The sequence below is a fragment of the Salmo trutta genome, unplaced genomic scaffold (assembly GCF_901001165.1).
Source record: "Salmo trutta unplaced genomic scaffold, fSalTru1.1, whole genome shotgun sequence".
Lineage (NCBI taxonomy): Eukaryota > Metazoa > Chordata > Actinopteri > Salmoniformes > Salmonidae > Salmo > Salmo trutta.
The window spans coordinates 62,592-88,957 of NW_021822736.1; the positions used below are offsets into that span (position 1 = coordinate 62,592).

The 26,366-nt window shown below is 46.6% G+C and overlaps 1 protein-coding gene across 2 annotated transcripts in view; it reads left to right on the plus strand.

The window, feature by feature from the left end:
• The first annotated feature begins 5,064 nt into the window (after positions 1–5,064).
• LOC115184100 (axin-1) overlaps positions 5,065–26,366 on the plus strand; it is a 29,964-nt gene continuing 8,662 nt past the window's right edge. The window contains exons 1-10 of one of the 2 annotated variants that reach the window (XM_029745088.1): positions 5,065–5,200; positions 8,884–9,481; positions 9,882–9,996; positions 12,057–12,253; positions 12,392–12,532; positions 20,103–20,246; positions 20,332–20,428; positions 22,557–22,694; positions 22,814–23,162; positions 25,545–25,755. In XM_029745088.1, the coding sequence (XP_029600948.1) occupies positions 8,961–9,481; positions 9,882–9,996; positions 12,057–12,253; positions 12,392–12,532; positions 20,103–20,246; positions 20,332–20,428; positions 22,557–22,694; positions 22,814–23,162; positions 25,545–25,755 (1,913 nt within the window). In that variant the 5' untranslated portion in view covers positions 5,065–5,200; positions 8,884–8,960. Of the gene's footprint in view, positions 5,201–5,899; positions 6,113–8,883; positions 9,482–9,881; positions 9,997–12,056; positions 12,254–12,391; positions 12,533–20,102; positions 20,247–20,331; positions 20,429–22,556; positions 22,695–22,813; positions 23,163–25,544; positions 25,756–26,366 lie in introns of those variants that run through there. The other variant, XM_029745087.1, reaches the window with a different exon arrangement.

The window sequence follows — 26,366 nt, forward strand, 5'->3', positions numbered from 1 at the left end:
TCCCTTGTCTACTCCCTCCCCTCCTCTCTCTCCCTCCCCTCCTCTCTCTCCCTCCCCTCCTCTCTCTCCCTTCACTTGTCTACTCCCTTCACTCAGTAAGATATTGGAGGGTATTGTGAGAAGACAAATATGGGAGTACATGAAAAATAATGATCTGATTACAGCCAATCAGCATGCTTATTGCAAAAACCATTGCACTACCACTGCAATGGTTGACATGACATGACAGTGGTTCAATGCTATGGATAATGGCAGGTTTGTGGGTGTATTCTTTTTGTATTTTACTGCAGCGTTTGATTTAGTGGATCATGAAATAATTTTGACAAAATGAATGCATTATGGTTTTAAGGAGGTAGCATTGAATTGGGCACAGTCATATCTAACTGACAGGAAACAGTCCACCTATATCAATGGTTCATTTTCTTCCCCCCATGCTTTAAACTGTGGCATACCGCAGGGCAGCTGCCTTGGGCCACTTCTTTATTTAATATATACCAACGACCTTCCTTATGCCTTATCTGTAACTCAAGCTACTATATTTGCAGATGATACTACAATTTATACAGCAAGACAATCGGTTCAACAGGTACAGCAAGCTTTACAAGGAGATTTTGAGAATATCAGGGAGTTGGTTTGCCGGAACAAACTTGTTTTAACAAGAAAACCAAAGTTATGTTGGTCTGTTCCACTAAGAAAAGGCCACACAGCATGGGGATACAATTAAGTATGGAGGGAGTTCAAATTAAGGAAGTGTCAGAAACTAAACTACCGGGAGTGCAGCTAGACAACTGAGGAAGTGGCAGAAACTAAACTACCGGGAGTGCAGCTAGACAACTGAGGAAGTGGCAGAAACTAAACTACCGGGAGTGCAGCTAGACAACTGAGGAAGTGGCAGAAACTAAACTACCGGGAGTGCAGCTAGACAACTGAGGAAGTGGCAGAAACTAAACTACCGGGAGTGCAGCTGGACAACTGAGGAAGTGGCAGAAACTAAACTACCGGGAGTGCAGCTAGACAACTGAGGAAGTGGCAGAAACTAAACTACCGGGAGTGCAGCTGGACAACTGAGGAAGTGGCAGAAACTAAACTACCGGGAGTGCAGCTGGACAACTGAGGAAGTGGCAGAAACTAAACTACCGGGAGTGCAGCTAGACAACTGAGGAAGTGGCAGAAACTAAACTACCGGGAGTGCAGCTGGACAACTGAGGAAGTGGCAGAAACTAAACTACCGGGAGTGCAGCTAGACAACTGAGGAAGTGTCAGAAACTAAACTACCGGGAGTGCAGCTAGACAACTGCTTATCATGGTCGTCTCAAATAACTCATCTATGTAAAACAAATATTAAAACAGCATGCATGATCAGAAGGATAGCTAAATATTTACCAGGAAAGATTCTTAAGCAAATAACCCAAGCATTATTTGAGAGTCAGGTGAACTACTGTTCTGTGGTCTGGGGAAACGCATCAGCAAGTGAAATTAGGAGGTTACAGATTGCACAGAACAAAGCAGCAAGGATTGTTTTAAGGTGGAGATATGGTTCTTCTGTTGTAGTCATGCGCAATGCTCTTGGTTGGTCATCAATCAACAAGATAATTGAAAAAACATGCTTATTTTATTTCATAATATACACCATTTAAAACAGCCAAACTCTATTCACAACAGTATTCAGTTGGTAAGAGACAGACACTCAGTAAATTCTAGGAATAGATTGTCCACCATCTATGTGTTTTCCAGACAAAAAAGAGAAATAGGCAAAATAACATTTTATTTAGAGCAATATAGAAATTGAATAATTTAACTGAGCGAAACCTCTCAATATATACATTCAAACAATACTTTAAAACCATTTAAATACAATACATAGAAATGTTGTGATGGACTATAGTAGATGAAAAATCAATATATTTTTAGACTGTTAGAGTATTTATCTGGTCAATATGTTAGTGTATTATGTCTGTTTGAAACAGTGTGTTATATGTGAAAATGTGATCGCATTATAAATTGTATTTGAATGTTTAAGGACTCTTCGAAGATTAGTCCAAATGAGGACTAAAAGAGATCCAAATAAAAATCAAATCAAGTCTCTCCCTCCTCTCTCTCTCTCTCTCTCTCTCTCCCCTCCTCTCTCTTCCCCTCTCTCTCTCTCTCTCTCTCCTCCCTCCCCAAAAGAGACACCTGTTTGAACCCTCTCTCTCCCTGTCTCTCTGCCTGTCTCTCTCCCTGTCTCTCTCCCTGTCTCTCTCCCTGTCTCTCTCCCTGTCTCTCTCCCTGTCTCTCTCCCTGTCTCTCTAACTCCCCTCTCTCCCTCCCCTCCTCTCTCTCCCCTCTCTCCCTCCCCTTTCTCCCTCCCCCTCCTCTCCCCCTCTCTCTCCTCCCTCCCCATTAGACACACCTGTTTGAACCCTCTCTCTCTCGCTCTCTCTCTCCCCAGGGCGGTATGGAGAGAGGACCTAGCAGCAGCCAGGTGTGGAACCCCTCCTCTGTTTTCTGTATGGACAGAGCAGAGCCCCCCCTGCTGACCTGGTGGTCCACCTGCAGGTCTGGGATGGGGAGAGGGGGGAAACCCCAGTCCACTGGAGAGGAGTGGCACACCATACAGGACGCTTGGGTGCAGCTGTTTCAAGGTAACGATGATTTACATTTTTGCTATAATAGGCATTTGTAAAACATAGACCTATTTGAATACATTCAGTACCAGTCAAAAGATTGGACACACCTACTCATTCTTTATTTTTACTATTTTCTACATTGTAGAATAATAGTGAAGACATCAAAACTATTTAATATCACATATATCAATATCGCATAATATATCATATCAATATCAGATGGGATGGTTTATCAATATCACATAATGCAGTAACCAAAAAAGTGTTAAACAAATCAAAATATATTTTCTATTTGAGATTCTTCAAAGTAGCCACCCTTTGCCTTGATGACAGCTTTACATACTCTTGGCATTCTCTCAACCAGCTTCATGAGGTAGTCACCTGGAATGCATTTCAATTAACAGGTGTGTCTTGTTAAAAGTTAATTTTAGGGTTGGTATACAGTAGAGGTCGACCGATTAACCGATACTGATTATTGGAGGACCAAAAAAAGCAGATACCGATTAATCGTCTGATTTATATATATTGTAATAATGACAATTACAACAATACTGAATGAACAATGACCACTTTTATTTTAACTTAATATAATGCATAAATAAAATGTATTTAGTCTCAAATAAATAATGCAACATGCTCAATTTGGTTGAAATAATGCAAAAATGAACAGGCACCACATTGATTATATGCAAAGCAGAACAAGCTAGTTAACCTAGTAATATCATCAACCATGTATAGTTAACTAGTGATTATGTTAAGATTGATTGTTTTTTATAAGATAAGTTTAATGCTAGCTAGCAACTTACCTTGGCTCCTTGCTGCACTCGCGTAGCAGGTGGTCAGCCTGCCAAGCAGTTTCCTCATGGAATGCAATGTAATCGGCCATAATCGGCGTTCAAAAATGCCGATTACCGATTGTTATGAACCCTTGAAATCGGCCCTAATTAATCGGCCATGCTGATTAATCGGTCGACCCCTAGTATACAGACAATAACCCTATTTGGTAAAAGACCAAGTCCATATTATGTCAAGAACAGCTCAAATAAGCAAATAGAAACAACAGTTTATTTTAATTTAAAAAAAAATATTTCACCTTTATTTAACCAGGTAGGCCACTTGAGAACAAGTTCTCATTTACAACTTCTCATTTACAATTTGAAGGTCAGTCAATCCAGGAAAATGTAAAGTTTCTTCAAGTGCAATCGCAAAAACCATCAAGCCCTATGATGAAACTGTCTCTCATGAGGACCGCCACAGGAAAGGAAGACCCTCTGCTGCAGAGGATAAGGTCATTAGAGTTACCAGCCTCAGAAATCGGCAATTAACTGCACATCAGATTGCAACCTAAATAAATGCTTCACAGAGTTCAAGTAAAAGACACATCTCAAAATCAACTGTTCAAAGGAGACTGTGTGAATCAGGCCTTCATGGTCGAATTGCTGCAAAGAAACCACTACTAAAGGACACCAATAAGAAGAAGAGACTTGCTTGGGCCAAGAAACACGAGCAATGGATATTAGACCGGTGGAAATCTGTCCTTAGGTCTGATGAGTCCAAATTTGAGATTTTTGGTTCCAACCGCCGTGCCTTTGTCAGACGTGGAGTAGGTGAACGGATGATCTCTAAATGTGTGGTTCCCACAGTGAAGCACGGAGGAGGAGGTGTGATGGTGTGGGGGTGCTTTGCTGGGGAAAATGTCTGTGATTTATTTAGTATTCAAGGCACACTTAACCAGCATGGCTACCACAGCATTCTGCAGCGATAAACCATCCCATCTGGTTTGTGTTTAGTGGGATTACCATTTGTTTTTCAACAGGACAATGACCCAAAACACATCTCCAGGCTATTTGGGCTAAGGGCTATTTGACCAAGAAGGAGAGTGGAGTGCTGCATCAGATGACCTGGTCTCCACAACCACTCGACCTCATCCCAATTGAGATGGTTTGGGATGAGTTGGACCGCAGAGTGAAGGAAAAGCAGCCAGCAAGTGCTCAGCATATGTGGGAACTCCTTCAAGACTGTTGGAAAAGCATTCAGGTGACTAACTCATGAAGCTGGTTGAGAGAATGCCAAGAGTGTTCAAAGCTGTCATCAAGGCAAAGGGTGGCTACTTTGAAGAATCTAAAATATATTTTGATTTGTTTAACACTTTTTTGGTTACTACATGTTTCCATATGTGTTATTTCATAGTTTTGATGTCATCACTATTATTCTACAATGTAGGTGTGTCCAAACTTTTGACTGGTACTGTTTAACTAGAATGACAGTATATTTCTAATGTTTGAATACATAGGCTATGGTTGATTGCACTGGTCAAGTAACTGAGTATAATGACTTGGTTTTACTATTGAGTCTCCCTCCTTCCTTTCCGATCTCTCCCTCCCTCCCTCCTCTCTCTCCCCTCCCTCCCTCCTCTCTCTCCCCTCCATCTCACCCTCCCCCCTTCTCTCCACAGGTCGATGCCTGACTTACTGACTACAGGCGTGTGACTGACAGCTCGGCTGTCGGCGGCATGCTCTCGCGCTGTCCTGCTGTCAGTCACTCTGGAGATGGGTTCTGCGCCAGGCGACCGGAGCAGCGACAGCAGAAAGGTAGATTTATACAGATTTCTTCGTTTATATAATGTATGTTTTGGGCTGTTGTTTCTGTTTTTCTTTTTGTCTATTTAATTGTCGGGATTATCTTTATTTTTGAAATGTTTTAATCGAAGACAATAGGCTACTTTTGCTTTTGGTTAGTCTACCTGGCTGTTTTTATTGAGCACATACTGTCATGTAGAACGTTTGTCTAGAAGCCGACGTCGGACCCTATAACCATTCAAAGGTGCGCGTTAGGCTACGTCATTCTATTCATTTGCCATTCTGTTCACATTGCAAGAAAAGTATTGATTCTGATTCTGCTTATTGATCAGTGGTTTGTAATTGCTTGGTTATTTTCTCGCCATTCTATCTCATATATAATGCAACGGGTGTCATCAGTGTATTCATTGTGTAGCCAAATCGGTGATTTCTTAAAAAGTACCTTATAGCCCTTTACTGTACGAGGACAGAAATTATTTTTCAGGATTGAGATAATTTAACCGATATTCTGTACCATTATCCATCATGTGTTTATTAATTGAGTCAATTCAATACCTACATCATATTTGGTTTCTTATTAATAATTTTTGGGGGGCAATGTTCTGAACATTCGCTCCACGGGACATTCCAATGTTCTCCCCTCTCCCGGTGCAGTGTGTCGTTCCGACCGGACGAGGCGCTGTTAAACACACACTCGATACTAGCGCACACCGACCGTCACATACTCCAGCACGCATTCTCACTCTGCTTGGAGTGTGTTGGAGACCTCCATGGCCACGGGGAGTTGAGAGGGCAAGACAGAGAGGGTTGTTTTTCTTTCACGTTTTAATACTGTCAAGTTGTCCTTATGCCGCGTTTCACACACTACTGTTCTCGCCACTATCCCCGATGCGGTGGAAAACGGGGTGCGGGCTTTCAGATACGGTAGGTTGTATACTTTAAGCCGCTAAATACGGGATGTTTTGGGTTTTTAGGTAGCTTGCTAGCCCCTTAGCCAAGCGGCGGGGTGAAACGTGCCTTCGCTTTCTGCTTGTGTGTTTGATCCTTGATCGAAGGATTGGGGCTGTTGCGCTTTGATCGATCAAACGGCTTCGGGATGTTCGTGTCCGGTACGAGAACGCTCAACTGTGTCCGCCATCCGAGTTAGTTAGCAATCTGGCTAATGTTTACTGTGTCAAGTAGTGTTGCGGGCTACCTCAAGGGGTTTAGTGGAGGAAAGGAAAGGCAGCAGGCCCGTCTTGTGTGGTGGTGTGGAGTTTGTTGCCTTGTACCCCCTCCCCCACCGTCTTTGCGAGAGGCCAAGATGAATGGGATCTCACTTCAAAGTGAGGGAGAGGCTAGCTAGCTAGCTACTACACCTAGCCGGAGTAGAGGAAGCGAGAGGACTGAACTAACGTTGACTAGTTACTGTAGCCATCTTTGAAATACGTTGTTTATTTGCTAGCTAGTTAACGTTAGATAGTTACAGTACACATTAAGTGCAAACTCATTATTATTGACCTGCTGCTAACTAACAGTTACAGAGCTAATGCATCTAGCTGGCTGTGTTTTGTTAAACTGGTAGCTAGCTAACAGAGTTAATACATCTAGCTGGCTGTGTTTTGTTAAACTGGGAGCTAGCTAACTAACAGAGCTAATACATCTAGCTGGCTGTGTTTTGTTTAACTGGCAGCTAGCTAACTGAGTTAATACATCTAGCTGGCTGTGTTTTGTTAAACTGGGAGCTAGCTAACTGAGTTAATGCATCTAGCTGGCTGTGTTTTGTTAAACTGGGAGCTAGCTAACTAACAGAGTTAATACATCTAGCTGGCTGTGTTTTGTTAAACTGGGAGCTAGCTAACTGAGTTAATACATCTAGCTGGCTGTGTTTTGTTAAACTGGGAGCTAGCTAACTGAGTTAATGCATCTAGCTGGCTGTGTTTTGTTAAACTGGTAGCTAACTAACAGAGCTAATACATCTAGCTGGCTGTGTTTTGTTTAACTGGCAGCTAGCTAACTGAGTTAATACATCTAGCTGGCTGTGTTTTGTTAAACTGGGAGCTAGCTAACTGAGTTAATGCATCTAGCTGGCTGTGTTTTGTTAAACTGGTAGCTAACTAACAGAGCTAATACATCTAGCTGGCTGTGTTTTGTTAAACTGGGAGCTAGCTAACTAACAGAGCTAATACATCTAGCTGGCTGTGTTTTGTTAAACTGGGAGCTAGCTAACTAACAGAGTTAATACATCTAGCTGGCTGTGTTTTGTTAAACTGGGAGCTAGCTAACTGAGTTAATACATCTAGCTGGCTGTGTTTTGTTAAACTGGGAGCTAGCTAACTAACAGAGTTAATACATCTAGCTGGCTGTGTTTTGTTTAACTGGCAGCTAGCTAACTGAGTTAATACATCTAGCTGGCTGTGTTTTGTTAAACTGGGAGCTAGCTAACTGAGTTAATACATCTAGCTGGCTGTGTTTTGTTAAACTGGGAGCTAGCTAACTAACAGAGTTAATACATCTAGCTGGCTGTGTTTTGTTTAACTGGCAGCTAGCTAACTGAGTTAATACATCTAGCTGGCTGTGTTTTGTTAAACTGGGAGCTAGCTAACTGAGTTAATACATCTAGCTGGCTGTGTTTTGTTAAACTGGGAGCTAGCTAACTGAGTTAATACATCTAGCTGGCTGTGTTTTGTTTAACTGGCAGCTAGCTAACTGACGCGTACCGGTGACGTTAGGATAACGAAGCTAACTAACTATTAGCTAACGTTGGTTAACCACTGTTACCTTCTTTAACCATAGCTTCTGTTTTGATGAGCTATTACGGCACTACCTAGCTAGCTGGCTAACAACTAACGCTAACCAATGGTTTATAATGACCTTATTTGCTAGCTAGTCTGTGTTGATCATTGCTGATAGCCGTCATTGTGAAAGTTGAAATCAGCACGGCTATGCTAGCAAGGGCCAGGTACAACCTCTTTAATTAGTTAGCTAGTTATTTGTTATTAGCTTCAAAACATGTTCGTTGTGATGGAGGTAACCTTATTCATTGTGTCTGTAGAAGAAGACCATTGGTTCCGTGTCAGGGTAAAAACATATCGCAGCCTATCATCCTGAATCACGTTAACACTACTATACATCCCTCTCTTTTATCCTCTTTCTCTCACTCAGATAGTACGTCATCTTTCAGTTTCACCTTTCCCATTCTCTCTCTCTCTACTCTTCCCCCTCTTTTCTCCCAGGGTCAATCTGTGATCAGTGTGTGTGGGTCTAACCACACCAACACACCAGCTCCTTCCTTCACTCTGTAGTTCAGCTCTGACCCTCTCCTTCCTTCACTCTGTAGTTCAGCTCTGACCCTCTCCTTCCTTCACTCTATAGTTCAGCTCTGACCCTCTCCTTCCTTCACTCTATAGTTCAGCTCTGACCCTCTCCTTCCTTCACTGTGTAGTTCAGCTCTGACCCTCTCCTTCCTTCACTCTATAGTTCAGCTCTGACCCTCTCCTTCCTTCACTCTATAGTTCAGCTCTGACCCTCTCCTTCCTTCACTGTGTAGTTCAGCTCTGACCCTCTCCTTCCTTCACTCTATAGTTCAGCTCTGACCCTCTCATTCCTTCCTCCAGATAGAATTGTTCATGTTTCAGTTCCTCGTTCTCCTGTCTTTTCTGTCAGGTAGGACCATTCCACTCTTTTACTCATCGTCCTCTTCTCCTCCACCACAGGAAGAATCTCTCATCTTCAGCTGTTCTAGAGGTGTGGGTGTGACCAGTGCCCAACCCAGTGGTCCCCAACCAGAGACATGAGTGTGGTCCGAGACCCACAGGGGGCGTACAGGGGGGTGGGAGGGGGCGACCATCTGGGGGGTCTAGGGGTTGGGATGGGGGTGGACCCCCACAGCCACTTCACAGAGCACGCCCCTCGGCCCCCTGTCCCTGGAGAAGAGGGGGGCGACCGTGACCCCCACCACCTCCCCTCCAGCCATGGAGGCCGCCCCCCCACCCAGTCCACTTGCTACCCCCCCTCCAAAACAGACCCCTCCTTCCGTAGTAGCGAGTCCCCATCCTCGGCCACCCCCACCCCCAGGCGACCGGACCTGGACCTAGGGTACGAGCCTGAGGGCAGCGCCTCCCCCACGCCTCCCTACCTGAAGTGGGCCGAGTCGCTCCACTCTCTCCTGGATGACCAGGAGGGCATACAGCTGTTCAGGGGCTTCCTGAGACAGGAGGGCTGTGGGGACCAGCTTGACTTCTGGTTCGCCTGCTCCGGCTTCAGGAAGAGCAGCCAGGAGAAGAGGCCCAAGCTGGCCAAGGCCATTTACAGGTATGGATGTCTTTTCTCTCTCATCTCTCTCTCTTTCTCTCTTCTCTCTCTCTCTTTCTCTCTATCACTGTCTCTCTATTCTCTCTCTCTTTCTCTCTATCACTGTCTCTCTCATCTCTCTCTCTTTCTCTCTATCACTGTCTCTCTATTCTCTCTCTCTTTCTCTCTATCACTGTCTCTCTATTCTCTCTCTCTTTCTCTCTATCACTGTCTCTCTATTCTCTCTCTCTTTCTCTCTATCACTGTCTCTCTATTCTCTCTCTCTTTCTCTCTATCACTGTCTCTCTATTCTCTCTCTGTCACTGTGTCTCTTTTCTCTCCCATCTCTCTATTCTCTCTCTCTTTCTCTCTGTCACTGTGTCTCTATTCTCTCTCATCTCTCTCTTCTCTGTCTGTCCAGGAAGTATATCCAGGACAGTAACGGCATCGTGTCGAGGCAGATTAAACCAGCTACTAAGAGCTTCATCAGAGACTGTGTGGTCAGACTGCATCTGGACCCTGCCATGTTCCAACAGGTAGCAATGCAACAACCAATCATTACCTGATGTTGGAACAGGAAGTAATGCATCAACCAATCATTACGTGATGTTGGAACAGGAAGTAATGCAACAACCAATCATTACGTGATGTTGGAACAGGAAGCTGTTGTTTTATGAATAACCTTTCACTGACCAGGCAGATGGTTGAGACACACTGTTAATATCCTCTCGGTGGCAGGAGACACAGGAATCAGGACAAATATACATTCATTGATGTTTTATTGCAAACATATTTTCATGAACAGTTGTAGACAAGGGGTGGATGTGTTGGTAGCTTGTACATAACCAACAACTGTGTGTTGCTGCTGGTAGAGAACCCAGCTTCCCTCTCTCTGTGTTGCTGCTGGTGAGGAGCCCAGCTTCCCTCTCTCTGTGTTGCTGCTGGTGAGGAGCCCAGCTTCCCTCTCTCTGTGTTGCTGCTGGTGAGGAGCCCAGCTTCCCTCTCTCTGTGTTGCTGCTGGTGAGGAGCCCAGCTTCCCTCTCTCTGTGTTGCTGCTGGTATAGAACCCAGCTTCCCTCTCTCTGTGTTGCTGCTGGTATAGAACCCAGCTTCCCTCTCTCTGTGTTGCTGCTGGTGAGGAACCCAGCTTCCCTCTCTCTGTGTTGCTGCTGGTGAAGAACCCAGCTTCCCTCTCTGTGTTGCTGCTGGTGAGGAGCCCAGCTTCCCTCTCTCTGTGTTGCTGCTGGTATAGAACCCAGCTTCCCTCTCTCTGTGTTGCTGCTGGTATAGAACCCAGCTTCCCTCTCTCTGTGTTGCTGCTGGTGAGGAACCCAGCTTCCCTCTCTCTGTGTTGCTGCTGGTATAGAACCCAGCTTCCCTCTCTCTGTGTTGCTGCTGGTGAGGAGCCCAGCTTCCCTCTCTCTGTGTTGCTGCTGGTGAGGAGCCCAGCTTCCCTCTCTCTGTGTTGCTGCTGGTGAGGAGCCCAGCTTCCCTCTCTCTGTGTTGCTGCTGGTGAGGAGCCCAGCTTCCCTCTCTCTGTGTTGCTGCTGGTGAGGAGCCCAGCTTCCCTCTCTCTGTGTTGCTGCTGGTGAGGAGCCCAGCTTCCCTCTCTCTGTGTTGCTGCTGGTATAGAACCCAGCTTCCCTCTCTCTGTGTTGCTGCTGGTATAGAACCCAGCTTCCCTCTCTCTGTGTTGCTGCTGGTATAGAACCCAGCTTCCCTCTCTCTGTGTTGCTGCTGGTGAGGAACCCAGCTTCCCTCTCTCAGTGTTGCTGCTGGTGAAGAACCCAGCTTCCCTCTTTCTGTGTTGCTGCTGGTGAGGAGCCCAGCTTCCCTCTCTCTGTGTTGCTGCTGGTGTGGAACCCAGCTTCCCTCTCTCTGTGTTGCTGCTGGTATAGAACCCAGCTTCCCTCTCTCTGTGTTGCTGCTGGTGAGGAACCCAGCTTCCCTCTCTCTGTGTTGCTGCTGGTATAGAACCCAGCTTCCCTCTCTCTGTGTTGCTGCTGGTATAGAACCCAGCTTCCCTCTCTGTGTTGCTGCTGGTATAGAACCCAGCTTCCCTCTCTGTGTTGCTGCTGGTGAGGAACCCAGCTTCCCTCTCTGTGTTGCTGCTGGTGAGGAACCCAGCTTCCCTCTCTGTGTTGCTGCTGGTGAGGAACCCAGCTTCCCTCTCTGTGTTGCTGCTGGTGAGGAACCCAGCTTCCCTCTCTGGGATGTGTGTTGCTGCAGGTGAGGACCCAGCTTCCCTCTCTGGGATGTGTGTTGCTGCAGGTGTAGAACCCAGCTTCCCTCTCTGGGATGTGTGTTGCCGCAGGTGTAGAACCCAGCTTCCCTCTTTGGGATGTGTGTTGCTGCAGGTGAAGTCCCAGCTTCCCTCTCTGGGATGTGTGTTGCTGCAGGTGTAGAACCCAGCTTCCCTCTCTGGGATGTGTGTTGCTGCAGGTGAAGAGCCCAGCTTCCCTCTCTGGGATGTGTGTTGCTGCAGGTGAAGAGCCCAGCTTCCCTCGTTTAATCTCACTTTCGTTTTTATTTTATATGCTGAATGAACAATGAAGTTTTGGAACTTTGTACTGAAGCGAAGATGTCCCTCTCCCAGGCCCAGACAGAGATCCAGAGCACCATGGAGGAGAACACCTACCCTCTGTTCCTGAAGTCAGACCCCTACCTGGAGTACACCCAGACAGGGGAGGAGAGCCCCAAACCACCCAGCGACCACAGCTCCTCATCGGGTACTGGTCCTGGGCCGCTGGGGCCTGGCTACCTGCCCACCCTCACAGAGGACGTAGAGTGGAGGTGTGTATGTCTCTCTGTGTATCCAGATCCTGCGTATATTCTGGTCTATATTATGTTCCTGTTGTCAGCACCATGTCACCAGGTCAAACTCCTGGTCCATGTGAATGTACTTGGTGATTTAAGGTGGTTGTGATTCAGGTGCCGGGAGGAAGAGGAGGAGGAGGAAGAAGAGGAGAGCGGGGATACGCAGGCCAGCAGGCTGACCCAGAGGTTGCTAATGGAGACGGCTCCTCACAGAGTGTCAACCAATCGGAGAGCAGGGGAAAGCCGAGAGTACAGGTAGGAGACCAGAGAGAGTGTTTATGGATGTGTGTGGTTGCGCCTGATTGTGGGACATTCATGACAGTGTTTAGTATTTGTCCGAGTGGTTGCTATGCAGTTGTGCCTAGTCTTGTCTGTGTGTCATATATATATTCCCTCATCAATCTACACACAATACCCCATAATGACAAAGCAAAAACAGTTCTATTTTTTTAAACATTTTATAAAAAATAAAAGACTGACATTTACATAAGAATTCAGACCCTTTACTCAGTACTTTGTTGAAGGACCTTTGGCAGCGATTACAGCCTCGAGTCTTCTTGGGTATGACGCTACAAGCTTGACACACCTGTATTTGGGGAGTTGCTCACATTCTTCTCTGCAGATCCTCTCAAGCTCCGTCAGGTTGAATGGGGAGCATCGCTGCACAGCTATTTTCAGGTCTCCAGAGATGTTGGATCTGGTTCAAGTCTGGGCTCTGGTTGGGCCACTCAAGGACATTCAGAGACTTGTCCCAAAGCCACTCCTGCGTTATCTTGGCTGTGTGCTTAGGGTCGTTGTCCTGTTGGAAGGTGAACCTTCACCCCAATCTGAGGTCCTGAGCGCTTTGGAGCAGGTTTTCATCAAGGATCTCTCTGTACTTTGCTCCATTCATCTTTGCCTCGATCCTGACTAGTCTCCCTGTCCCGGCTGCTGAAAAACATCCCCACAGCATGACGCTGCCACCACCATGCTTAACCGTAGGGATGGTGCCAGGTTTTCTCCAGATGTGACGCTCAGTATTCAGGCCAAAGAGTTCAATCTTGGTTTCACCAAACCAGAGAATCTTGTTTCTGATGGTCTGAGAGTCTTTAGGTGCCTTTTGGCAAACTCCAAGTGGGCCGTCGTGCCTTTTACTGAGGAGTGGCTTCTGTCTGGTCATTCAGTACCATTAAGGCCTTCTGGAACGTTCTCCCATCTCCACAGAGGAACTGGAGCTCTGTCAGAGTGATAATTGGGTTCTTGGTCACCTCCCTGACCAAGGCCCTTCTCCCCTGATTGCTCAGTTTGGCCGGGCGGCCAGCTCTAGGAAGAGTCTTGGTGGTTCCAAACTTCTTCCATTTAAGAAAGATGGAGGCCACTGTGTTCTTGGGACCGTCAATGCTGCAGAAATTTTTTGGTACCCTTCCCCAGATCTGTGCCTCGACACAATCGTGTCTCGGAGCTAAATGGACAATTCCTTCGACCTCATGGCTTGGTTTTTGCTCTGACATGCACTGTCAACTGTGGAACCTTATATAGACAGGTGTGTACTTTTCCAAATCATGTCCAATCAATTGAATTTACCACAGGTGGACTCCAATCAAGTTGCAGAAACATCTGAAGGATGATCAATGGAAACAGGATGTACCTGAGCTCAATTTAGAGTTTCATAGCAAAGTGTCCAAATACTTATGTAAATAAGGTATTTTTATTTTTGCAAATATTTCTATAAAAACCTGTTTTCGCTTTTGTCATTATGGGGTATTGTGATGTCATTATGGGGTATTGTGATGTCATTATGGGTATTGTGATGTCATTATGGGGTATTGTGATGTCATTATGGGGTATTGTGTGTAGATTGATGAGAATTTGTTATTTATCAATTTTAGAATAAGGCTGTAACGTAACAAAATGTGGGAAATGTGAAGGGTCTGAATAGTTTCCGTGTGTGTGTGTAACCATCTCTCCTCTCAGACCATGCAGAGAGCTGGTAGTTAACCCCTACTGTGTGTGTGTGTGTGTGTAACCATCTCTCCTCTCAGACCATGCAGAGAGCTGGTAGTTAACCCCTACTGTGTGTGTGTGTGTGTAACCATCTCTCCTCTCAGACCATGCAGAGAGCTGGTAGTTAACCCCTACTGTGTGTGTGTGTGTGTGTAACCATCTCTCCTCTCAGACCATGCAGAGAGCTGGTAGTTAACCCCTACTGTGTGTGTGTGTGTGTAACCATCTCTCCTCTCAGACCATGCAGAGTGCTGGTAGTTAACCCCTACTGTGTGTGTGTGTGTAACCATCTCTCCTCTCAGACCATGCAGAGAGCTGGTAGTTAACCCCTACTGTGTGTGTGTGTGTAACCATCTCTCCTCTCAGACCATGCAGAGAGCTGGTAGTTAACCCCTACTGTGTGTGTGTGTGTGTAACCATCTCTCCTCTCAGACCATGCAGAGAGCTGGTAGTTAACCCCTACTGTGTGTGTGTGTGTAACCATCTCTCCTCTCAGACCATGCAGAGAGCTGGTAGTTAACCCCTACTGTGTGTGTGTGTGTAACCATCTCTCCTCTCAGACCATGCAGAGAGCTGGTAGTTAACCCCTACTGTGTGTGTGTGTGTAACCATCTCTCCTCTCAGACCATGCAGAGAGCTGGTAGTTAACCCCTACTGTGTGTGTGTGTGTGTAACCATCTCTCCTCTCAGACCATGCAGAGAGCTGGTAGTTAACCCCTACTGTGTGTGTGTGTGTAACCATCTCTCCTCTCAGACCATGCAGAGAGCTGGTAGTTAACCCCTACTGTGTGTGTGTGTGTAACCATCTCTCCTCTCAGACCATGCAGAGAGCTGGTAGTTAACCCCTACTGTGTGTGTGTGTAACCACCTCTCCTCTCAGACCATGCAGAGAGCTGGTAGTTAACCCCTACTGTGTGTGTGTGTGTGTAACCATCTCTCCTCTCAGACCATGCAGAGAGCTGGTAGTTAACCCCTACTGTGTGTGTGTGTGTGTAACCATCTCTCCTCTCAGACCATGTTGAGAGCTGGTAGTTAACCCCTACTGTGTGTGTGTGTGTAACCATCTCTCCTCTCAGACCATGCAGAGAGCTGGTAGTTAACCCCTACTGTGTGTGTGTGTGTGTGTAACCATCTCTCCTCTCAGACCATGCAGAGAGCTGGTAGTTAACCCCTACTGTGTGTGTGTGTGTGTGTAACCATCTCTCCTCTCAGACCATGCAGAGAGCTGGTAGTTAACCCCTACTGTGTGTGTGTGTGTAACCATCTCTCCTCTCAGACCATGCAGAGAGCTGGTAGTTAACCCCTACTGTGTGTGTGTGTGTGTAACCATCTCTCCTCTCAGACCATGCAGAGAGCTGGTAGTTAACCCCTACTGTGTGTGTGTGTGTGTAACCATCTCTCCTCTCAGACCATGCAGAGAGCTGGTAGTTAACCCCTACTGTGTGTGTGTGTGTAACCATCTCTCCTCTCAGACCATGCAGAGAGCTGGTAGTTAACCCCTACTGTGTGTGTGTGTGTAACCATCTCTCCTCTCAGACCATGCAGAGAGCTGGTAGTTAACCCCTACTGTGTGTGTGTGTGTAACCATCTCTCCTCTCAGACCATGCAGAGAGCTGGTAGTTAACCCCTACTGTGTGTGTGTGTGTAACCATCTCTCCTCTCAGACCATGCAGAGAGCTGGTAGTTAACCCCTACTGTGTGTGTGTGTAACCATCTCTCCTCTCAGACCATGCAGAGAGCTGGTAGTTAACCCCTACTGTGTGTGTGTGTAACCATCTCTCCTCTCAGACCATGCAGAGAGCTGGTAGTTAACCCCTACTGTGTGTGTGTGTAACCATCTCTCCTCTCAGACCATGCAGAGAGCTGGTAGTTAACCCCTACTGTGTGTGTGTGTGTAACCATCTCTCCTCTCAGACCATGCAGAGAGCTGGTAGTTAACCCCTACTGTGTGTGTGTGTGTGTAACCATCTCTCCTCTCAGACCATGCAGAGAGCTGGTAGTTAACCCCTACTGTGTGTGTGTGTGTGTGTGTGTGTGTGTGTGTGTGTGTGTGTGTGTGTGTGTGTGTGTGTGTAACCATCTCTCCTCTCAGACCATGCAGAGAGCTGGTAGTTAACCCCTACTGTGTGTGTGTGTGTGTGTAACCATCTCTCCTCTCAGACCATGCAGAGAGCTGGTAGTTAACCCCTACTGTGTGTGTGTGTGTAACCATCTCTCCTCTCAGACCATGCAGAGAGCTGGTAGTTAACCCCTACTGTGTGTGTGTGTAACCATCTCTCCTCTCAGACCATGCAGAGAGCTGGTAGTTAACCCCTACTGTGTGTGTGTGTGTAACCATCTCTCCTCTCAGACCATGCAGAGAGCTGGTAGTTAACCCCTACTGTGTGTGTGTGTGTGTGTAACCATCTCTCCTCTCAGACCATGCAGAGAGCTGGTAGTTAACCCCTACTGTGTGTGTGTGTGTAACCATCTCTCCTCTCAGACCATGCAGAGAGCTGGTAGTTAACCCCTACTGTGTGTGTGTGTGTGTAACCATCTCTCCTCTCAGACCATGCAGAGAGCTGGTAGTTAACCCCTACTGTGTGTGTGTGTGTAACCATCTCTCCTCTCAGACCATGCAGAGAGCTGGTAGTTAACCCCTACTGTGTGTGTGTGTGTGTGTGTGTGTGTAACCATCTCTCCTCTCAGACCATGCAGAGAGCTGGTAGTTAACCCCTACTGTGTGTGTGTGTGTGTGTAACCATCTCTCCTCTCAGACCATGCAGAGAGCTGGTAGTTAACCCCTACTGTGTGTGTGTGTGTAACCATCTCTCCTCTCAGACCATGCAGAGAGCTGGTAGTTAACCCCTACTGTGTGTGTGTGTGTAACCATCTCTCCTCTCAGACCATGCAGAGAGCTGGTAGTTAACCCCTACTGTGTGTGTGTGTGTGTAACCATCTCTCCTCTCAGACCATGCAGAGAGCTGGTAGTTAACCCCTACTGTGTGTGTGTGTGTAACCATCTCTCCTCTCAGACCATGCAGAGAGCTGGTAGTTAACCCCTACTGTGTGTGTGTGTGTAACCATCTCTCCTCTCAGACCATGCAGAGAGCTGGTAGTTAACCCCTACTGTGTGTGTGTGTGTAACCATCTCTCCTCTCAGACCATGCAGAGAGCTGGTAGTTAACCCCTACTGTGTGTGTGTGTGTAACCATCTCTCCTCTCAGACCATGCAGAGAGCTGGTAGTTAACCCCTACTGTGTGTGTGTGTAACCACCTCTCCTCTCAGACCATGCAGAGAGCTGGTAGTTAACCCCTACTGTGTGTGTGTGTAACCATCTCTCCTCTCAGACCATGCAGAGAGCTGGTAGTTAACCCCTACTGTGTGTGTGTGTGTAACCATCTCTCCTCTCAGACCATGCAGAGAGCTGGTAGTTAACCCCTACTGTGTGTGTGTGTGTGTAACCATCTCTCCTCTCAGACCATGCAGAGAGCTGGTAGTTAACCCCTACTGTGTGTGTGTGTGTGTGTAACCATCTCTCCTCTCAGACCATGCAGAGAGCTGGTAGTTAACCCCTACTGTGTGTGTGTGTAACCATCTCTCCTCTCAGACCATGCAGAGAGCTGGTAGTTAACCCCTACTGTGTGTGTGTGTGTAACCATCTCTCCTCTCAGACCATGCAGAGAGCTGGTAGTTAACCCCTACTGTGTGTGTGTGTAACCATCTCTCCTCTCAGACCATGCAGAGAGCTGGTAGTTAACCCCTACTGTGTGTGTGTGTGTAACCATCTCTCCTCTCAGACCATGCAGAGAGCTGGTAGTTAACCCCTACTGTGTGTGTGTGTGTGTGTGTGTGTGTGTGTGTGTGTGTAACCATCTCTCCTCTCAGACCATGCAGAGAGCTGGTAGTTAACCCCTACTGTGTGTGTGTGTGTGTGTAACCATCTCTCCTCTCAGACCATGCAGAGAGCTGGTAGTTAACCCCTACTGTGTGTGTGTGTGTAACCATCTCTCCTCTCAGACCATGCAGAGAGCTGGTAGTTAACCCCTACTGTGTGTGTGTGTAACCATCTCTCCTCTCAGACCATGCAGAGAGCTGGTAGTTAACCCCTACTGTGTGTGTGTGTAACCATCTCTCCTCTCAGACCATGCAGAGAGCTGGTAGTTAACCCCTACTGTGTGTGTGTGTGTGTGTGTGTGTGTGTGTGTGTGTGTGTGTGTGTGTGTGTAACCATCTCTCCTCTCAGACCATGCAGAGAGCTGGTAGTTAACCCCTACTGTGTGTGTGTGTGTAACCATCTCTCCTCTCAGACCATGCAGAGAGCTGGTAGTTAACCCCTACTGTGTGTGTGTGTGTGTGTGTGTAACCATCTCTCCTCTCAGACCATGCAGAGAGCTGGTAGTTAACCCCTACTGTGTGTGTGTGTGTAACCATCTCTCCTCTCAGACCATGCAGAGAGCTGGTAGTTAACCCCTACTGTGTGTGTGTGTGTGTGTGTAACCATCTCTCCTCTCAGACCATGCAGAGAGCTGGTAGTTAACCCCTACTGTGTGTGTGTGTGTAACCATCTCTCCTCTCAGACCATGCAGAGAGCTGGTAGTTAACCCCTAGTGTGTGTGTGTAACCATCTCTCCTCTCAGACCATGCAGAGAGCTGGTAGTTAACCCCTACTGTGTGTGTGTGTAACCATCTCTCCTCTCAGACCATGCAGAGAGCTGGTAGTTAACCCCTACTGTGTGTGTGTGTAACCATCTCTCCTCTCAGACCATGCAGAGAGCTGGTAGTTAACCCCTACTGTGTGTGTGTGTAACCATCTCTCCTCTCAGACCATGCAGAGAGCTGGTAGTTAACCCCTAGTGTGTGTGTGTGTAACCATCTCTCCTCTCAGACCATGCAGAGAGCTGGTAGTTAACCCCTACTGTGTGTGTGTGTAACCATCTCTCCTCTCAGACCATGCAGAGAGCTGGTAGTTAACCCCTACTGTGTGTGTGTGTGTGTGTGTGTGTGTGTGTGTGTGTGTGTGTGTGTGTGTGTGTGTGTGTGTGTGTGTGTGTGTGTGTGTGTGTGTAACCATCTCTCCTCTCAGACCATGCAGAGAGCTGGTAGTTAACCCCTACTGTGTGTGTGTGTGTGTGTGTGTGTGTGTGTGTAACCATCTCTCCTCTCAGACCATGCAGAGAGCTGGTAGTTAACCCCTACTGTGTGTGTGTGTGTGTAACCATCTCTCCTCTCAGACCATGCAGAGAGCTGGTAGTTAACCCCTACTGTGTATGTGTGTGTAACCATCTCTCCTCTCAGACCATGCAGAGAGCTGGTAGTTAACCCCTACTGTGTGTGTGTGTGTGTGTGTAACCATCTCTCCTCTCAGACCATGCAGAGAGCTGGTAGTTAACCCCTACTGTGTGTGTGTGTAACCATCTCTCCTCTCAGACCATGCAGAGAGCTGGTAGTTAACCCCTACTGTGTGTGTGTAACCATCTCTCCTCTCAGACCATGCAGAGAGCTGGTAGTTAACCCCTACTGTGTGTGTGTGTGTAACCATCTCTCCTCTCAGACCATGCAGAGAGCTGGTAGTTAACCCCTACTGTGTGTGTGTGTGTAACCATCTCTCCTCTCAGACCATGCAGAGAGCTGGTAGTTAACCCCTACTGTGTGTGTGTAACCATCTCTCCTCTCAGACCATGCAGAGAGCTGGTAGTTAACCCCTAGTGTGTGTGTGTGTGTGTGTGTGTGTGTGTGTGTGTGTGTGTGTAACCATCTCTCCTCTCAGACCATGCAGAGAGCTGGTAGTTAACCCCTACAGTGTGTGTGTGTGTGTGTGTGTGTGTGTGTGTGTGTGTGTGTAACCATCTCTCCTCTCAGACCATGCAGAGAGCTGGTAGTTAACCCCTACTACGTTAACATGGGTTCTGCTCGCGCCCCGGTGACCAGCGCTAACGACAGTGAACAGCAGAGCATGTCCAGCGTCTCCGACGGCGACACACTCTCACTGACCGACAGCAGTGTGTGAGTACACACACAAACATATCCTCTATCTCTCACACACACTGAAACACATTCTTCTGAATTCTAACGTGGGTGTGTTTTGCAGGGATGGTGTTCCACCCTACCGGTATCGTAAACAGCATCGTAGAGAGATGCATGAAAGTGCCAAAGCCAATGGACGTGTGCCCCTACCTCATATACCTGTAAGTAGTATACACACTACACACTACTTTATACCCTACCTCATATACAGTTGAAGTCGGAAGTTTACATACACCTTAGCCAAAGACATTTAAAAACTCAGGTTTTCACAATTCCTGACATTTAATCCTAGTAAAAATTCCCTGTCTTAGGTCAGTTAAGATCACCACTTTCTTTTAAGAATGTGAAATGTCAGAATAATAGTAGAGAGAATGATTTATTTCAGCTTTTATTTCTTTCATCACATTCCCAGTGGGTCAGAAGTTTACATACACTCAATTAGTATTTGGTAGCGTTGCCTTTAAATTGGTTAACTTGGGTCAAATGTTTTGGGCAGCCTTCCACAGGCTTCCCACAATAAATTGGGTGAATTTTGGCCCATTCCTCCTGACAGAGCTGGTGTAACTGAGTCAGGTTTGTAGGCCTCCTTGCTCGCACACGCTTTTTCTGCCCACACATTTTCTATAGGATTGAGGTCGGGGCTTTGTGATGGCCACTCCAATACCTTGACTTTGTTGTCCTTAAGCCATTTTGCCACAACTTTGGAAGTATGCTTGCGGTCATTGTCCATTTGGAAGACCCATTTACGACCAAGCTTTAACTTCCTGACTGATGTCTTGAGATGTTGCTTCAATATATCCACATATTTTTCCTCCCTCATGATGCCATCTATTTTGTGAAGTGCACCAGTCCCTCCTGCAGCAAAGCACCCCCACAACATGATGCTGCCACCCCCATGCTTCATGGTTGGGATGGTGTTCTTCGGCTTGCAAGCCTCCCCCTTTTTCCTCCAAACATAACAATGGTCATTATGGCCAAACAGTTCTATTTTTGTTTCATCAGACCAGAGGACATTTCTCCAAAAAGTACAATCGTTGTCCCCATGTGCAGTTGCAAACTGTAGTCTGGCATTTTTATGGTGGTTTTGGAGCAGTGGCTTCTTCCTTGCTGAGTGGCCTTTCAGGTTATGTCGATATAGGACTTGTTTTACTGTGGATATAGATACCTTTGTACATGTTTCCTCCAGCATCTTCACAAGGTCCTTTGCTGTTGTTCTGGGATTGATTTGCACTTTTCACATCAAAGTAAGTTCATCTCTAGGAGACAGAACGCGTCTCCTTCCTGACCGGTATGACGGCTGTGTGGTCCCATGGTGTTTATACTTGTGTACTATTGTACAAATCAATGTGGTACCTTCAGGCGTTTGGAAATTGCTCCCAAGGATGAACCAGACTTGTGGTCTACAATTTATTTTCTGAGGTCTTGGCTGATTTCTTTTGATTTAACCATGATGTCAAGCAAAGAGGCACTGAGTTTGAAGGTAGGCCTTGAAATACATCTACAGGTACACCTCCAATTGACTCAAATGATGTCAATTAGCCTATCAGAAGCTTCTAAAGCCATGACATAATTTTGTGGAATTTTCCAAGCTGTTTAAAGGCACAGTCAACTTAGTGTATGTAAACTTCTGACCCACTGGAATTGTGATACAGTGTGAAATAATCTGTCTGTAAACAATTGTTGGAAAAATTACTTGTGTCATGCACAAAGTAGATGTCCTCAGTGACTTGCCAAAACTATAGTTTGTAAACAAGACATTTGTGGAGTGGTTGAAAAACGAGTTTTAATGACTCCAACCTAAGTGAATGTAAACTTCTGACTTCAACTGTATATAGATCATATCTGATAGATGTTCTGTGGTCATAACGGTAGACTATGTGTGTGATGTTTATGGTGTCTGATAATGTTCTGTGGTCATAACGGTAGACTATGTATGTGATGTTTATGGTGTCTGATAATGTTCTGTGGTCATAACGGTAGACTGTATGTGATGTTTATGGTGTCTGATAATGTTCTGTGGTCATAACGGTAGACTGTATGTGATGTTTATGGTGTCTGATAATGTTCTGTGGTCAACGGTAGACCATGTATGTGATGTTTATGGTGTCTGATAATGTTCTGTGGTCATAACGGTAGACTGTATGTGATGTTTATGGTATCTGATAATGTTCTGTGGTCATAACGGTAGACTATGTATGTGATGTTTATGGTGTCTGATAATGTTCTGTGGTCATAACGGTAGACCATGCATGTGATGTTTATGGTATCTGATAGATGTTATGTGTGTAGCGTACATACCGTGTGCCAAAGGATGTCCACGTTGAGCCGGAGAGGTTTGCTGTTGACCTCATCAGTCGACTGGAGGGAGTTCTGAGAGAGAGAGAAGCTCAGGAGAGACTGGAGGAGAGACTGAAGAGGGTCAGACTGGTATGTAGTGGTGTGTGTGTGACGTGTGTGTGTGTGTGTTGGACAGTAATCATCCCACACACACTAACCTGCTTCTCCTCTAACCCCGCCCCCTTCTTTCCTCTCCTGCTCTGTGATAGGAGGAGGAGGGTGACGACGCCGACGTCTCCATGGTAAACTCCCTCCCCCCCTCCACCTCGTCCCTCCACCCCCACTACGGGTCCCGTTATTCAGAGACCTCGTACAATGGTGTTCTGGCGCTACAGGACGCGCACGAGGAGAACCCGGAGTCCATCCTAGACGAACACGTGCAGAGAGTGATGAAGACGCCGGGTTGCCAGTCACCAGGCACCGGGAGACACTCCCCCAAGTCCCGCTCCCCCGACGGGGTGTACCCCCCGCCTCACTCTGGGAGAACCCAGGGCCCTCCAGGGGTGAAAGGCCACAAGCCAGGAGCCAAGGGAGGGGACCCAGCGGGGATGGGAGCAGGTATGTTGATGTTATCTTTATTTATCCAGGTTAGTCTCAATTAGGGCAGACCCCATTTAGTCGACTGGTCGATAGGCTGTTGGTCGACCCAAGATTTTTTTGGGTTGAGCAGTGACATATATACTTTTTTTTTAAATGTATGGCACACAAGACACCTGTCTGAGTGGACTGAAGAGGACTGGCCACCCCTCATAGCCTGGTTCCTCTCTAGGTTTCTTCCTAGGTTCTGGCCTTTCTAGGGAGTTTTTCCTAGCCACCGTGCTTCTACACCTGCATTACTTGCTGTTTGGGGTTTTAGGCTGGGTTTCTGTACAGCACTTTGAGATATCAGCTGATGTAAGAAGGGCTTTATAAATACATTTGATTGATTGACTAGTCCATTGCGGAGGCCTGTCTGGGTGGACAGGTCCATTGCGGAGGCCTGTCTGGGTGGACTAGTCCATTGCGGAGGCCTGTCTGGGTGGACTAGTCCATTGCAGAGGCCTGTCTGGGTGGACTAGTCCATTGCGGAGGCCTGTCTGGGTGGACTAGTCCATTGCGGAGGCCTGTCTGGGTGGACTAGTCCATTGCGGAGGCCTGTCTGGGTGGACTAGTCCATTGCGGAGGCCTGTCTGGGTGGACTAGTCACGTAGATGGCACACTAGTATCATCAGTAGTACATTGACCGTTAATTACCCTCATTTCTAATCTACAATGTTTGTTGGTTTACGGAATTCATGCATTCAATATTATTATTCCAGTCTTCCCGATATTATTGTAGGAGTGGACATGTTGTTTACAGAGCGCACAGGCTATACTTATCAGGAAAAAACTTTTTGGATTATTTAGCGATCCTGTCAATCTTGAGTAACGACACATTTTTTACATTTTTCTTTTTTTTTCTCACAGACACGCACCTGATTACACATAGAAGTAGTCCTATAGGCTACCTGGCCTGATTACACATAGAAGTAGTCCTATAGGCTACCTGGCCTGATTACACATAGAAGTAGTCCTATAGGCTACCTGGCCCTGATTACACATAGAAGTAGTCCAAGGCTACCTGGCCCTGATTACACATAGAAGTAGTCCTATAGGCTACCTGGCCCTGATTACACATAGAAGTAGTCCTATAGGCTACCTGGCCCTGATTACACATAGAAGTAGTCCTATAGGCTACCTGGCCCTGATTACACATAGAAGTAGTCCAAGGCTACCTGGCCTATAGGCATATAAATGTGCCCATTTGGGGATGTTACTATTTCTGATTGTCTTAACTCACCGTCACTGTGGAGCTTCTCAAAGTCATTTGTTCTTCGCCTCATTGACTATAGTCCCTCAATGTAGCCTACTCTCCCTTTCAATAACCACTCAGCATGTTGGGGGACTAAATGTAATGCTCTGATCCGGTGGAAACGTCATAACATAGACCTACCTGATTACTTCTTAGCTCGCTGGCGCGGGAAACTCTGATGGGCTGGACTAAGTTAATAGTTGATACAATGTTTCCAGTTCCTTACAGACAGGCCATGCGTAGCCAATGTGATTTATAGGATATTTATTTTTATCAGGATATTTTCCACCTGCAGGCTGGCCATGTTTTTTATTTGTTGGTTTATGTCGGCTATTTTTACATAATGGTCATGGCCATAGAAGTTACTTTATAGATTTGTATCATTTTCATTCAGATAGAATATGTCGATCAACCACATGACATTGATTTTGAGAAATTAAGACTTTATTCTAAATGAAACTGTTCCAAGAAAATATGCATATGAAAACCATAACTGGCATACAGATCAGTAGAAATGGTAGGATAACTTGGCACTCCAAATGGAAAGGGTTGCCGACCGCTGGTTTAGCCTGTTACCAGCAGCTCCAGAAGCATAATGGCAGAATCTGAGAAGACCAGCAGCTGCAGGCAGCGGGAGGGAACAGGTTTTTTTTCTGGTTAGGCTATGATGATATCTAGCTCCCTCTTTAGTCATTTTTGGTGTCTTCATTTTTTTTATCTCAGTGCTTAAAGCATCAGACAAACTCAGTAGTCTACGTATGTATAGTGTTGACGTATGTCTACGTATGTATAGTATTGACGTTGTATAATCAATGTGATGGAGTGTATTCAACCAACAGAGCATCGGAGTAGGAGTGCTGTTCCATATAATCATATTCTTTATGGTTTTGAAGGTCAATCTGATCCTAGATCAGCACTCCTACCCAGAGATGTTTTATGAGTACGGGCCCAGGTATAGAGGTGAAATATATCATAGACCACCTCTAAACCAATCTCTTTTTGAATGTGTCCATAAAGACTGTACCACCACATGGCATGGCTAACACCTCCTTTGTTGGGTTAAGAGGTAGAGTTCTAGTTATTTAACCTATATGTCTCTGTTCCCTCAGGTGTGTACCACCACAAGCATGGCTACCACCACCCCCCAGGGGGCACCAAGCCCAAAGAGCCCCAGATGGATGAGGTGGTGCTGGGTGTAGGAGGTGGAGGCTCCAGGACCCCAGGGAGCGGCCTGTGGAACGGGGAGGCCCACCACTACGCTACCGGGAAGGGACGCAACTACGCAGATGGGGCTGGGACCATGGACGCGATGGGCTATAGGTTAGTACCTGGGGGGGTTATGTGTTATCAGTGTTGTCGTACTTGAGGCTAGGCCTCGAACTAGACTCGGACTCAAGTCACGATTTGCATGACTAGAACAGTGCAGCCTTAATAATGCGGGACACTGTCCACTAGCTAGCCTTACTCATGTGGAAAGCTGTCCACTAGCTAGCCTTACTCATGTGGAACACTGTCCACTAGCTAGCCTTACTCATGTGGAACGCTGTCCACTAGCTAGCCTCACTAATGTGTAACACTGTCCACTAGCTAGCCTTACTCATGTAGAACGCTGTCCACTAGCTAGCCTTAATGTAGAACGCTGTCCACTAGCTAGCCTTAATGTAGAACGCTGTCCACTAGCTAGCCTTAATGTAGAACGCTGTCCACTAGCTAGCCTCACTGTAGAACGCTGTCCACTAGCTAGCCTTAATGTAGAACGCTGTCCACTAGCTAGCCTCAATGTAGAACGCTGTCCACTAGCTAGCCTCACTGTAGAACGCTGTCCACTAGCTAGCCTCACTGTAGAACGCTGTCCACTAGCTAGCCTTAATGTAGAACGCTGTCCACTAGCTAGCCTCACTGTAGAACGCTGTCCACTAGCTAGCCTCACT